The 15,449-nt window shown below is 35.6% G+C and overlaps 1 protein-coding gene across 3 annotated transcripts in view; it reads right to left on the bottom strand.

Annotated features, from left to right (window-relative positions):
* Window positions 1-390: 390 nt before the first annotated feature.
* TTC13 (tetratricopeptide repeat domain 13) overlaps window positions 391-15,449 on the bottom strand; it is a 36,954-nt gene continuing 21,895 nt past the window's right edge. For 2 of the 3 annotated variants that reach the window (XM_052694977.1, XM_052694994.1), the window contains 8 exons: window positions 12,079-12,162; window positions 10,796-10,880; window positions 9,339-9,448; window positions 7,945-8,080; window positions 7,036-7,115; window positions 5,775-5,853; window positions 4,082-4,161; window positions 391-541 (listed from right to left, as the gene is read on the bottom strand). In XM_052694977.1, the coding sequence (XP_052550937.1) occupies window positions 418-541; window positions 4,082-4,161; window positions 5,775-5,853; window positions 7,036-7,115; window positions 7,945-8,080; window positions 9,339-9,448; window positions 10,796-10,880; window positions 12,079-12,162 (778 nt within the window). In that variant the 3' untranslated portion in view covers window positions 391-417. The remainder of the gene's footprint in view (window positions 542-4,081; window positions 4,162-5,774; window positions 5,854-7,035; window positions 7,116-7,944; window positions 8,081-9,338; window positions 9,449-10,795; window positions 10,881-12,078; window positions 12,163-15,449) is intronic. The other variant, XM_052694986.1, reaches the window with a different exon arrangement.

The raw sequence follows: 15,449 nt of genomic DNA, 5'->3' as shown, positions 1-15,449 counted from the left end.
GAAGTTTTCCATTCAGAAGGCAGAGGCTTTGGAAAAAAGAATAAATGGAAGTTGCATCATTGGGACTTTCAATGCACTTTAATCTTTTCTATTTTTTTTTAAAAGTAAAATCTTCACCTGCAGAACGTCTAGAACATAACTGAGATGGGAATTTCTTATTGCTCTTCATTTTGGCCCCTGGAAAGCTGAATTCCCTGTTAGGGTATGTCAGAATACAAGAAGCTAACTGTTTGTTGGTTCTTTTTGTTTGCTTGTTTGTTTTTAATTCTACTGGTCACAAAGATTTCTTTCTGTAGTGATATTTACTCAAATAAGTTCACATACTCTAAAACCATAAGTAATAAACCCAATTTGAACATGTTTTCCCTTTTAAAATAAATTAAGAAGCAGTATACTTTGGCTTTTTATTTGTATAAATTACACCACAACAACAGGTTTTTTTAGACACTGAGAAGAGTCTGTATTTAGCACTTCAATCATCGTTCTCAGGGTTGGAAAGGTCTCTGATACTGATGGTAGGCTCTTGTAAGAAGGTGAAATACTGAAAGAGGAAAAAACAAAAAAGACAATTATTCATTTATTCTAAATTAGGAATTATTTGCTGGAAGCTAACATATTGGTTTACATTTCTGCTTATCCACTTCAACAAATTTGGGATTTGAAGTTAAGAACCTGTTTCCAACCCTCTCAGCTGTACTGTTTAAATTATCAGTGATGTCCCATAGCAAATCAGATCAGGAAACTGATCTGTTTTAAATTGTTTTGGCAGGGTTATTTGTAACTGAGGTTGTTTCATAGCACAGGCTTTCCTCTCTCAACTGAGAGATGAGTGAGGAATGAGCCAGAGAGAAGAAAATGCTAAAAGCTGTCTTTGTTTGATGCTGAGAAAAATATCTGTAGAACCACAACTTAAAGAACAGAAAGTAATAAGTGATGGTAATTACCCAGAGTAGCTAATTTGTCTGTGGTATAGAAATAATAGTGCATAAGATAAGGAAGTCTTGAAGACTTCAAGCTATAAGAAAGGGGAAAGCTATTTCAAGCTATTTCCAAATAGGAAAGTTTCCCTGATGAAGATATGTGAGTGTGAGATTTAAAAAGAGGTTAAGTGTATAAAATAGGGAATTTACAGAAAAAGAAAAAAAAAAAAGTGGGAACCATCAACATTTGGTATTTCTAAGACAACCAAGTCACAATATTTGCACAGACTACTTTTAGCAAAAACCTACAACTGTTAAAGAAACATCAACTGCAATTTGCTACACTAGTTTAAAAATATCACTTCTTAATGAAGGCTGAGCTTGACTGAATTTATATGTAGAATTTAAACTCCTGTCTGATAAAGTCAGACTTGAGTCTTCTTAACAGCATCCGTCCTTTACAAATACATTTTATAGCCTAGCGAAATTCAAACCGAGCGCCACAGATGGAGTTAAATAACATTGAGCAGCATGCGATATTTAGCACTAACACAGAGCTATGGAGTTCTATGGGCTCTCAGGATCACACAGTAGCTCAGGAGGTTTGTGATCCAACATCCCGCACAAAGCAAGGTCAACTGCAAAGACAGCGCAGGCTGCCTGGGGCTCCATCCTGTCAGGTCTTGAAAATCTCCAGGGATGGAGACTGCAGTCTCTCTGGGCAGCCTGCTCCACTACTTGGTTACCTTCAGGGTGAAAAGATTATGCTCAATCTGAACCTTGTTTCAACTCATGTATGTTCCTTTTTATCCTCCTACCAAGCACTGCTCTTATACTTCTAACAAATATAAGAAAGCTGTTGTTAGGGCTAAGCCTTCTCTTCTCCAAGCTGAACAAGATCAAATTCCTGCTGTTGAGATATGTGCCTTGCCATCTTGATGGCCCTCTGCAGAATTCACTCCAATTAATCATTGTCTTTACTGTACTAGCAGTCCCAAAGTTGGACACTGAGTTCTAGGTGTGATCTAAAGTGCTGAACAGAGAATGATTATAATCTCTCTCGATCTATGGGCTTCACTCCTGTTAACAAAGCGCAGGATGCTACTGGCTTTCCCTGCAGCCAGGATTTGCTGCCTACTCATGTTTTGTCTGCTGTCTACAAAAGCATACAGGTCTCTTTCACCAAGTTGCTTGCCAGCCTGTACTGCTGCATGGGATTCTTCCTCTTCAGGGACAGGGCATTGCATTTATCTTTGTTGACCTTTACAAGGTTCCTGCTGGCCTCTTCCTGCAGCTCATCTACATCCTCCAGATCCAGCCCTGTCCTCAAGTGTGTCAGCTGGACACCAAAGTGGGGAGACACCTCCTAATCCCACAAGCAAGAACTCCATTCATTCCATTGCCTCGTCCAGGTCTGTCTCAAGGTAGATTACTGCAGTGGTGCAGTTGTTACTAGGTTACAGGCGAAGCCCGACTCACTAACTACTCTTAAAATCTGATCATCCAAATTGCTTTCTATCCAACTAGTCCATTCATCCAGACCTTTATGAACTATTGCTGCTGTTTAACCCAGCAAGTGTCTAAGCAATATGCAGAAGTTTGTTCACTTCCTTCTCTTCCCAGTGGGATGGAGAAGAAACAAACAAACAAAAAAAAAAACATAGAACTTGTGACTTAAATCTATTTACTAAGATCAAGAAAAGGAAAATAGTTATGACTACATATATATGAATGCATAACAAGTGATGCACAAGTAATTGCTCACCATCCCCTGACCAGTGCTCAGATAGGCCCCAAGCAGTAGGAAAGAGCGAGACAAACTCCTACTCTCTTGAAAAATCTTTCCACTTGACATCATATGGTATGGAACATCCCTTTGGCCAGTTTAAGCAAGCTGTCCTAATTCTGTTCTCTCCCAGCTCCTTAGGCCCTCTGCTGAGAATAACCTTGGCTTTGTACAACACTGCTTATCAGAAATTATAAACATCGGTGTGTTATCAACATTGTTTTTTCTCCTATAACCAAAACAGAGCATCATACCAAACACTCTGAAGAAAACAGTTCAGTCCCAGCTGTAATCAAGCAGCTACCTTAGTACAATAATATTGTGGGAGGCAGTATCAAATACCTTACTGAAGTCAAAATAAACATCAGTTGCTCTCTTCCCATCCACAAACGTAGCAGTTCTACTGCAGAAAGCAACATGTTCATCAGCCTATCTTAAGAAACAGCCAATATGAACTCTCACATAGCCTGAAATGCTTTGCTAGAGGAAAGACCTCATGACTGACTTGCAACTAAAGCATGGCTGACGAGCCTCTAGTTTCCCTGAATGGTCCTTCAGACCTTTTGGAGACAGGCTTCCTTTCATTTGGTCACCACAAACATCCTGTGATCTGTACAAATTCTCAGAGATTACAGACAGCCTTCTAAGGACATTGGTCCTTAGCACCATTCAAGTGCTGTGACCCTGACCTCAAGGACACTAAAACTGTTTTGCTGTTGTTTTTGTTTGTTTGTTTTTTTGATCTCTGACCCCATTTTTAAGATTTTGTTCAGGGAATAACTACCAAGAGACAAATCAAATGCAACGATCTTGCTGTACTGACAAGGAATTAAAATGTTCAATACTCAAAAATCTATTTGTTAGAAAACCTAAATCTGTAGGCATTATACTGAAGTCACAGTTATATTAATGCAATTCTTTAGAATCAAAACTTCCATTTACTTGGAGAATACCTTTTCTCCAAATTAAAATAGTATTAATGAGTAAGCACACCACTTCCAATGTATAATTTGAAGAGATCCATAATAATGCCAAGAGCAACCAAGTTGCATTTTTTCACTTGTTTTATTCACTCAGTGACAAGATTTGTTAATAACAAAATCAGAAAAAAAGGAAATTAGACCACAGGACAAAACAAAGCAAATATTAAGTCAACAAATTTTCTCAGAGACTAACACATGATGACTCTCTCTACATCGCTGCTCTGTTAAACTAGAAATGTCTTTATAAATTAGGATTTGATAAGAGTAAAAAGAGTCATTCACTAAACTCATCATGTCTCAGTCAGTTCTTCTAGTACAAGCTTAAGGTTGACCTTCAAAATTCCTCATAGTTTACTTCACCCTCATTCTCCTCATCTGAACAAAATAATTACCTTTTTAGATTCATCCAACTCCTTGCTATTTTGCTAAAAGCTTCAGATCCTGGTGCTGTCATTGCTTCAAAGTCAACAAGCTGAAAAAACAACACAATTTTAAAAAATCTTAGAAATGGGAGAAGTTTCAAGTTTTCTAATTTCAGGAGGTTCATCCCTGAATATTTGTAATACATAAATTCAACTTTAAAATACATATCCTCATTTTGTGACTAAATCCAGTTTACTTTTTTTTTTTTTATAATTATCTCTTAGCAAGATGTCTTTGCTACTGAGTCAGTGCCAGAAAATACTGGTTTTATCCCGTCATTATAGCATCCAATTAACCATTAAAACCAGGATATTTCTCACTTCCACATACTCTATTCCACAAAATACTGTGTCATAGGAATGGCAAATTTATTCTGAATGTCCCAGATATTCTGTATTATTTCTTTCCTTGAGTTTTCAGACAAGTTTAACTATGCATAGCCCAGAACTGTGGGAAACTTCATATTTACAGCTAATAAGATTTCAGTAAAACAGTGTTCAAAACACATTGGTTCATTAAAACTGAAATATTTAAGTTGAAACATTTGTGGTTTAGTAAACTTTGACTGAATTCAAGAGTTCTGAAAGAAAGTTACCTCTACTGCTGGTAGGACAGAAGCTTATTAACTTATCTGTGCACAGATCAGCTTCTTTCTCACCACTGAACAACTGGGAAGTAAGTTTGCACGCCAGGCACTAAAGCTGTCTGCAGGTTTGAGCATTCCACCACCACTAATAATATGTGGCTGTAGCTACTGACAGAACTTTCTGCCAGGAAATAACAGAACTCCTGATAACTGGGCATCTTTGTCATCAGAGCAGGCTGATAATGCATGAAAAGATAGATGATTTTTTTTTTTAATATGCACTTGTAAGTGTAAGCTACTAGGAGTACAACATACATTCTCTTCATGGCCTTGTTTGTTTCTTTTTGTATTTTTTGATCTTATCAGCCTTCTAAATTCATTGTACTGAAAGGACAGACTTCATTGTTTTCAGGACTTTTTAGAACAGAAGGTAAAGTCGCTCTCTTTTCAGTCATCCACACAGGATATTTTCTTCAGCACTGATTCTGACTGGAATTCTGATGATTTTTTGATAATACATTAAAGAGACAGATGTGCTCTCACTTCTTTCTTGTTGAGGAGGTAATACAGCTAACAGACAAACCATTTAATAAATAAAGGGAAATTGAGCAAGATGGTATAGTATTTAAATGTAGTCACTTACAAACAAGGCCGTTTTGTATTAAGCAGAATACAGAGGTGAAGGAGGTTTTGCAAGAAGTTGCAAATACATTTCTGCTTGCCTGAAGTGCTCACAGATACAATGCATGCTTAAGATTTTTTGCCATGCATCCAGAAAAGCCACCCAGCATACCAAAGTGTTCTCAGAGCTCAGTTCAAAGAAAGCTGGAAAAAGCAGTGCAGCACAGAAGAATTGCTTCTGTTAGAAACGTGTGATTATTATGGGACACAATCTGCTGCAATTTGACTAATCAGAAGCACTGGGTATATTATTTCTAAGCCTTATTTGCTCTCTCAGGCTGGAAGACACAACTGTAAGCAGCTATCTCTTCTCCAGTACATAAATATGCAACTTCAGTTCATTCTCACGGCTCCTTCCTCAAATTCACATCCTTCCCCAAGGCCTTGATACTTACCTTTCCTTTAGGGATCTTTCCTGATACCTCCTTTCCACTTGCCATTAGAGCTCCCATGATCACTGAATAAGCTATCACACTAAAACAAACAATACCCACAGTAAAAGTCTCTCCATAGCGTTACAGTAAATAACAGCATTTAAACAGCAGTGTTTTAGCCTACACATACAAAAAAAGAATATAGTGTTGTTTCACAGATGGTTCATAAAATTACATGCTAGCTATTTTATATTAAAAAAATAAAGTGCAACACACAAAGTGAAATCACTGTTACTTTCAAACAGCATTAGTATGAAGCCATCATACTATGGAGTTTAACTACTGAAAAACACTGTTTCCACAGTAGTCAGAATTATAATTTCAGGTTTGGTAGTTCTTAAAACTCCATGTAGCTGAATACAAAGCAAACTCCTGTTTCCAAGAAGCTTAGCTATAGCCCAAATGAGTTTATGAACCAGGCTGGAGATACCACAGAACAGAAAGAAATCCCCTTATTCCACCTGTTCTATATATATATATATATATATATATATATATATATATATATATATAAAATTGTGAAACTTAAACAATTTACATTAATTTTTTCACTCAGTAAGAAAATTAAAGGCTAATTATAGAAATGAAACTCTCTTGGTTATTTATTTTCCACTGAAATAAATTTACTAATAAACTTGAAACAACTGGAGAAGATATTAACAGTAGTTTTAGATGTAGACAGGTTGGCATTACATTGGAATTTCAGTTGCAGAGATCTGTGAAATATAATAATTTATGCTGGGGTTTCATTTGGCAATTCTAACATCTGCAAAAACAACTCCATTAACCTAAAATAATATTTGCAGTGTCTTTTCATAAAATAAGTTGTACCAAATTGTATCTCATCTAAAATATGTGTTTCAGTGAAGCTTTTTGAGTCAAATTTGAGCAGTATAACACAATATAGATTCGGAACCCAAGTGTTACAACTTAAAAATAACTCTTTTCAATTCTAAAGGCCATAAATACTGACTACTCATCTTTTTCTATGTATGTGTGGTCATGAATAGTTACTACCAGAAATTACAAACTAGAGTTTAAAACAGTACGAAATCAGTGCTCATCACCACAGCAGCATAAAATGAGGAACAGTACAGGTCAGACAGCTTAACTCAGAGATTACTGATCTTTTTAGACAGTGAAAAAACTGTATGATACCATACACATGGACATTTTATAGAGTGTGTCCAAGAAAACAGATGTGATAAAGACAATCACTAACCTTGATCCTCTTGAAAGCGGCATTAAATTATAGAAGTAATAAACTAATGACAGGATCAAGTTGCACACAGCATCTGCTTCCTAAGCAAAGGCAAAAGATAAAGATGGCTTAATATCCAGATGTTACCATATACATAAACACATACTGGAAAAATCTTACAGCACTTATTTTATAACCGTTTTATATGTGTATAACCATTTTAAATGTGTAAAATATCAAGCTGAATTTCAACTAGTATATAAAAGTAAGATGCAGTTATGCATTTTATATTACAGAATCACAGAATCACCAAGGCTGGAAAAGACCTTCAAGATCATCCAGTCCAACCATCCACCTATCACCAATAGTACTCACTAAGCCACGTCCCTCAGCACGGAATCCAAATATTTAGGTGAAAAAGTTAATCTATACTGTGTGAAAGAATGAAAAGTGCAAAACACTGGCTCAAGTACAGTTGGGTTCTTATTACAACAGAAATGAACACGAATACATGGAAAGAAAAAAACCCACTAAAATTGTGTTCATGTAACTTCTCATCCTGCCTCCAGCCACTATAAACCAAATCTTTGTGTGATCTGAAGTGGTGCTTATCACTGAAATAACAACCACAAACTCATGCAAACAAAAAAATGAGAAAAAACATCTAGCACTTCTATAGCAGAGCACACTGTGATATCAAGAGCTTGTCTAGACTTTCTAGACTGCAGCAAAGCAGAGCAGATTTCATTAGCAGATGGAATTATGGCAACTCCTTATATTATTTGACGTAACTAGGTTTAAACAAGCAGTCAATTTTATTACTTAAGATCTCTGTCAGAAAGCATTAAGGCATTGACTGTTAAACACAAGGTACAAAGACATAATAGAATTTTGCCAAGGAACTCACAGTTGTCACTAAAACAAGCTTACCCCCAGCTCTGCAGAAAGAATTAAGATTTTTCCTTTAGCTGTTAGATCCTTATATAGCGCATCTATTTCTGCATGATACAGCTGTGTTCTTTCTTCTGTTGTCTGAGTTTCAACTGAAAATAATATGTTTCCAACTCTATCAAGCAGATTAAGCAGAAAAGGAGATAATTTTTTTTGTACATATTCAGGCTAAGTAACAAATGCACAGCAGTTAAATACCACATCATAAACATTTGCTCTTTCTTTTTTTCCCTTTAAGCAGCAGATTATGTGGATTACCTTCATTTTACTAAAGCAAACAAAAAACCCCACTTGAATCTTAAAACATGTTGTCATGCTGCAAGTTTGTCATATATAAGATTGTCATCTAATTTTAAAATATCTTTTTTTTTGCCTCGGGAATGTAGTTAAAAATATAGTTAACTTTTAAATTCATCAAATATGACTTGCTTTGGTATAAGAGTGTAATTACAAAGTATGGGTCACAAACCATTAACATGGAATAAAACATGTACAGAGTAAGATGCTGTATCACTTTGCTGATACCAAAACATTTTCCTAAAATAAAGACATTTTGCATCACTTTACTGATAGAGATGTATGATATAGAATGTAAAATTAAAAACCAATAGACACATTTACACTTCAAAAGAGAAGTTCAAAATCCACGCCCCACATTAGAAGCACACATGTTTTGGGGAAATTCCCAAGCATAGAATTTAAAAGCCCATAATAATCAATAAACTAAAAGGTAAGAATTTAATCAATTTTAGTCAAACTTTGACTAGTAGCTGGATGGGGTTTCTGGCCTGCCCTACATAGATTCAGACTAATGCTCTTTGAGAAGATAAAGAAATGGAATCCATAAAGTAAGAAATTTGTTATCTCACTCAAAGAGCAGCCCAGAGTCCCATCTGAGCATGTGACATAGCTCAAACTGATATGTGCAGATACAGGATCTGCAAACATCTTAAAGAATACACAAAATGAAAAGGCCAAAATCCAAACGAGTCTTTTTCATTCTCTTTCTAGCTTCCATAACAGACAAAGGCTTATAACAACAAAAGTACTTTGGTATGGATAAAGACCAAGTCCTTTCCTCCTTTTGGTATTTTAAACTGTAGGAAGAATATTGAAGACTTCCTTCATTTATATGCTATCTGTTAGAGAATTATCCCAACAGGATGAGCTCCAGAAATAGCATCCATATTCCCTCTTTGTTAGGGAACGTGATAGGAAACAGAAGCACTGAAATAAACAAGTGGTGGCAAAAATGTCACCAGTAAAAAAAACAACACCCACTTTATACAAGTAGAAATGGCATTCAAGAAGATTAATTGCCAATACTTCATCATTACTTAATGCATTTAAGACCCTGAAAAAAATAAACATACTTATCTCCTGTTATTGTAATTGTGAATCCATCATATTCTTTCCCTTGATCCTTGAGGCTGGGGACTTTTGTGTTCACAGTGAACCCATCTCTTGTCTTACTATTAAACTGCTTTCAAGAGGAAAAGAAAGTAATTATAGGGTGAATGCAAATAGACTGCCTCTATTGTTCTGAAATATCTGGAACTGGAAAGTGAACAAGCTGGATGAACAGTACAGAGTTACTGTTAACTACATTATTTCATTCATTTTTTTCTTCTTACTCAATGGAAACCTGAAGTACTGAATAAGGCATGTTAAACCAGAGAAAACGTACAGGTTATGAAAACCAGGAAAAATACTTGCTGCCAGTACTTAGAAACATGTATTTCAAGCTAAGCCAAATAGAATCCACTATGTTGAGACAACATTTTCTTCATTGTTTTGGAGCAACCTGCACTTTTAACTCCACTAATAGCAATTTTCTTTTCTGGTCTGTGATTCTACAGTAGCCATAAGAGGCATACTATGGGGCTGTGTTTGCATATTCATTTGTCAGTAATACCTATTAAAAACACCCCATAGAAAAATTCAGAGGTTGAGCCACACAGCTTCTGAAAGTTACCTATAGTGCACAAGCAAGTGGTATAGCAAGCAAAGTCAAAACCAGACAGTGCATTAGTAGTAGCAAGGTAAATGCATCATACAATAGCTGTTCTATGGTGATCAATCAGTTTTGCTTAGAGATAGCTTGGTATCTATGATCTATTAATGAAACCACAGTGCAGACACCCTGACAAGGAAGTTATGAGTTTGTCTCCATTTAGAATGACTATTCCTTCCCAAATTTTATTCTATTCTAAATGAAGTTTTATTCAGTGCTTACTTATTGGTCATGCTAGATTAATTTGGGGTAAAACCTCTGACTTAAACCTAGCTTAAGCCTTACTGTTTGAGATAAGAGTATTTAACACATTTGGTATGTTCCATTGCACAGCCGTTACACAGGGACCACCAGTAGCAAGTAGAAAAACTACAGATTTCAACACTCCTTGTTCCAGAGCACAAAAATGCAAAGCACACTTCTAGGTTGATGATCAGTCAGCTAAAGGCACCCACTCCCCTCTGCCAGCCTTCACCAGGTGCTGACCTACACAAATGAGGCTAATACAAGAAGAGCTTGCATGTTCCTTATCCTTCAGACACATTTTCAATTTTTTTCTTCACACTGTACACTTCAAAGAATTATATTCAGCATCTTGTTTTTCTGTACTTACCGTAACTAGACCAAGCCTTTCAAATACACACCACACATCTGTATTTACAAAGGGAAGGTCATGCTCTATATATGTAGATTTGAAATAACTGGAGTTAGTGTTTCAAGTTGTTCATTTTAAGCTTTACACAACTGTTACACTCTGGTGAACTGGATAGACCCCAGAATAACCTGCATTATTTTGAAGTGTTTTCTTCAATTTACCTTCATTATTGGAAGAAGATCTTCTACTTTATGTACTTTTTCCAAAGCTTCTCGAACCTCCATTAGTCCTTTTGGATTATTAGCACTAGAAGAAGAAATAACTAAATATAGAATTGCAGTAGTTGAACTCTTTAACATTTCTGAAAATCCGCTTCTTTAATCTAATTAGCTAACCAATGAGTTATTGAAAACAATTTATGTTCTGAAAAGGAGTTCCTTCATACTTGGCCACATGCTCATTTATTAGTACCTTTTTTAAATAATAAAACAAAGCCTCTCCATTCTAGATCACCTGCATTTCTTTTCTTCCAGCTTCAGACTTTAATAACATACTTCAAATTTATCTTATTCATTTGCTGTTGGTCACTCTGAAGCATGGAACTGGGTTTACTTGGTAGTGTGGGCAAAGGGGTTGTTCCAAGTGTTCTAAATCTGAAACAGTTTAAAGACTTTTCTGTGCTTTCATTTTCAATATTTACATAGCAAAATCAAACTGAACAATAGAACTCTATATTTAACAAAAATTACCAGGCCAAAGGAAAATTAGAGGACTTAAGAGTTCCTTAATTTTTTAAATTTATCAGAACATCGTTGCCACAAATGAGCTATGGGTGATGAAAATATTTTACTCATCAAAAAGCAATCAAAGTTTGCAACAGATAATAACGATTTTAGAATCTTTAGTCACCTCTTCCATTTGAGATTCTGCTCTGGAGCAGAAGGTTGTAAAGTCTACAACCCATTTGTGTAACAAGTGGTAAAGATTCCCTGTTCCTTCAAAACTACTTGCCAAACACCAGTTTCATATAAAATTACCATCCATAAGTTCCATAATCCCTTCTCCTCATTCACACAGGTGGGATTTATCACTCCACCGTTCAAGAAATTATTCTCTATAATTAGAGAAATTGTATTCTGTTCTACCTAGAGGGATCATGATATCTTGAAGAAACCATTTTTAGACAGAATTGAGACCTACTCTGGCCAAAACAGCAGGAACAAATTCAACAGAATTTTTTAATACTAAACATACTGTAATGACAATAATTTTCCTATTAGTTTAAATAGCAAATAATAGGATTTGCATTTCCAGGATTTGCATTTCCATTCAGAAATACAACAGTTACAGACAAAAAGAAAACTAGAAGGCAGTAGAATTAAGAAAATATCTTTCAGACTTTCTGAAATTAATATTATGTAAATTTCAAGTCAGTATCACCAAGGGAGTGAAGCAGTAGGCATGGGGAGAGGGAAGATTATAAGTAAATAAATCAGTAAATTACCCATGATAAACAAGGATCCTATCTTTGATAAAATGAAGAATTTTCTCAAAGTACTCCAGGTACCGCATGTTAATCACCTGTCCCCTACAAAACAAAACAGTTTCAAGTCCTGTATTTCAGACCAGCATTTCAGGATAAGACACAAACATTATTCATTACAAGTTTGACTGAATTTTATCCACATATGCTTTTAGATCAAAGAAATGGACTAGAGGTGTCTCTGAAGTGGCAACTGTCCATCTCCAATTTTGAATGTAGATTCTAAGATGAACTTGCAAAAACTCACATATCATTGGAACTGTTCTCAGTTCCAATAAACTGTATTTCACAGGTATTTTCTTATTTTTTTGCCTATCCATTACCTATATGATAATTACCACTTCTTAAAAAGATAATTCTCAGACTTTCAGGCTAGTAGAAATTGAAGAACTAAGACAGAACTATTAATGTGCATACTGACTTACACTGAGAGCCAACAACTCCCCAGTTTACATATTTGTTAACACATGTGGCTGATACACTCTGACAGTCCACATACAGTTCTCTTTATTCATCTGAACCTCTACATACTGAATTAATTCTGCTTTGATTCCTAACAGTTAGGAGTACTAACTACTGAAGGAAGAGAACAAAATAAATTCACTTTCCCCCAAAGAACACTATGAAAAATACAAATAAAAACTAGGTAAAACCCTGCTAGGATACTAACCACTCTGAGAGGAAAAATTACATACCATTATTGCATTTGTAGGAGTCCTTCCTCTTCTCCCAGTCTACAAAACAAGATTTTATAAAGCAAACGTTATCGCTCTCTGAGGAAGCAAGACCACTGTCAATCACAGGAAGGTGAATCACAGGAAGGTGTATACACTTGGCTTTTATGCACTCTAGGCGATTTTGGCAGCTTAACTCCCTAATGTCTCACTCCACCATCTCACACTTCAGAGCAGGTCTACTCTCACTGCAGTGGCAGAATCACTCTTTAAAAACTGAACAGAATTAGAATGCATACATATCTGCACAAAGTAAAGGGAGGCAGGAAGGGAAAGAAAAGAGGAAGGACAAAGATAAGTTTCTGTACATTATTTGCCCTTGTTGTACGTCCCATCATTTTCCATTTGTTTTTAAAATATCTGTACAACAGGCACATCAGAACAAGGAACTGGATTTTCCTTTAGTGACATCTTGGAAAATACGTACAAATCAGACCTGTCTGTAAAGCTATCTAGAAGCAGTACCGGAGAAGACTTTTAGTGGGTGGTCAGACACTATTTTTGCTTATTCCTACTGTCATCTTGTTTGATGAGCACTACCATCAAAGATTCAAAAGTAACAGTGTTCCAGAGAATGTTTTTATTGTTTTGTCAAAACACAGAGTATATCACTAATGTTTAGCTGATCCCAAATTTTTGTTTTGCCCATGGAAATAGCTCAAGCTTCCAAAAACGTTTTCTCTAATGTAAATCAAAGTTACCAAGTTTTGCTATTTGCAGGAAGAGAAATAAGTCATAGTCTGACTTAAGTATAGACCCACAAGTTAGTAGAGACAGCCAATACAGTTGAATCTCAAGACTACTCAGACCTAGAAGCCTATCAAGCGTAGTAAAGTACAAGACTTCTCTTACATACCTTCAGCAAAAGTTCTCCAAATTAAAACAAAACACCAAAATTGTTTTTCGTGACTCTCTTCAGTCACTTATGCCATTCTGAGAATGAATCTTGAATTCAATAGTCATTGAATGCTAGTGTCTCCATATCAAAACTCATCTGTCAGGAAAACCCTGGACTGCAAATGCAAAGAATTCTAAGTAAAGAAAGTGTTGATGCTAACAGGTGTCTAATCCAAGTATTTTTGCACACAGAAATTACTCGTGTACAGTTTATACCAAACAAGCTAGAAATAGCTTGAACTTAGCATGACCAGAGCTGTCATGAATATTAAAACAACAAAATCAAGTTCCACTTCTAAAATCCTCCAGTGGCTAACTAGTTCAAATAGATGATTCCTCCCTGCTTTCCACTATTTCCCTCCTGCAGAGCTACCCAGTCCTCATTTTTGTCAAATAAATTGCACAGATGTATGCTGTAGTAACACTAAAAGTTTGTACAATACCACATGAAATCAGAGCAACTGAGGAAATTATGGTTACCAGTATGAACTGCATGGAACCAAACTCAGTACTTCCAGTCATATTTAATACAATCTTCCAAGAGAATGTATAATGTCCTTAGCCAGAATGCCAAAATATTATTGTTACTATCTATTATTTAAGCTACTGTCAGAAGAGTCCATAGTAAGTCAGGAAATTAAAAACCATTAACCATCTCTTTTCACATCTACAACTGGAATACAGAACAGAAAACTGATATTTTGTCCTTATCACTCTACTGCTATTGATGCATTTTTTATTTGACTGAACAGCTTATATCTCAGCATATTTAATAATCATGAAGAGATGCCATTTGTCAGACTAGATAATCTATTATACTTAGTTTTCAGATAGCTGTGATCTAAGAAGAATTCAGAACCATTTCCAAATCGTAAGCTTGATATAAAACAATAATCCTGAAAAACACCTGAAAGACCATAAAATGATCTCAGTTATCAACAAAAAAGTGACAGTTCTGTAGCCTATAATTATCTTCAATTAGCAGCCATTTTCCTGTTGAATAGGTCTGCATAATCTCCTTGTGTTACTTAATAGTCTACTAAATTTTTGTTTAGAAACTATAAAGGACTTAAGCATGTTTGAAAAGTAATTTTATTAATTTTTTTTTTAAACAAACATACTACCACATGGATATATTCATTTCTTTTATCTGGCACCTGATGTGAAATCATCAGGAGGGAATTCAAAAGCAGAAACAAACCACTACTATGAAACTTAATCAACAAAAGCAGCTATTACTTGGGATTCGAAGTGATCAAAGAGGTACTGATTCCTAGAGTTAAAAAAGATGTCATCAGCAACCAGTACTAAGTAGGACCAGCTTCTAAGGCTGCTTTAAATCTACTGTTCCTTGCAAAAAAGCCCCAAAAGAGTAACTTGCAGAGAATAATCAGTTTGCTAATAAAAAGTATGATAAAAAATGGCGATGAGGCCTCTAAAAGTCAAGGCTGATCCAAACACATGAGACTAAAGTTTGATTAGCTGTGGGCCTTCCACAATAAGTACTTATAAAGCTTATCTCAAATTTCTGCAGCATCACCAAAATAACTGGAATTGTGAGTTTTGTTTTTCTCTCCGCAGAGAACATCAGCAATTAAAGTACTTTGACCAGTGAAAAAGGGAGTTGCTAACAGCCTGCAAAAGGGATGCACTTCTGCAGATTAAATGTTCAATCTTATTTCAGCATAGTCTTGTAACAAG

The sequence above is a fragment of the Tympanuchus pallidicinctus genome, unplaced genomic scaffold (genome assembly GCF_026119805.1).
Source record: "Tympanuchus pallidicinctus isolate F22 unplaced genomic scaffold, pur_lepc_1.0 scaffold1, whole genome shotgun sequence".
NCBI lineage: Eukaryota > Metazoa > Chordata > Aves > Galliformes > Phasianidae > Tympanuchus > Tympanuchus pallidicinctus.
Note: the sequence above shows the minus strand (reverse complement) of the source record. Positions and strands in the feature narration are given on the sequence as shown.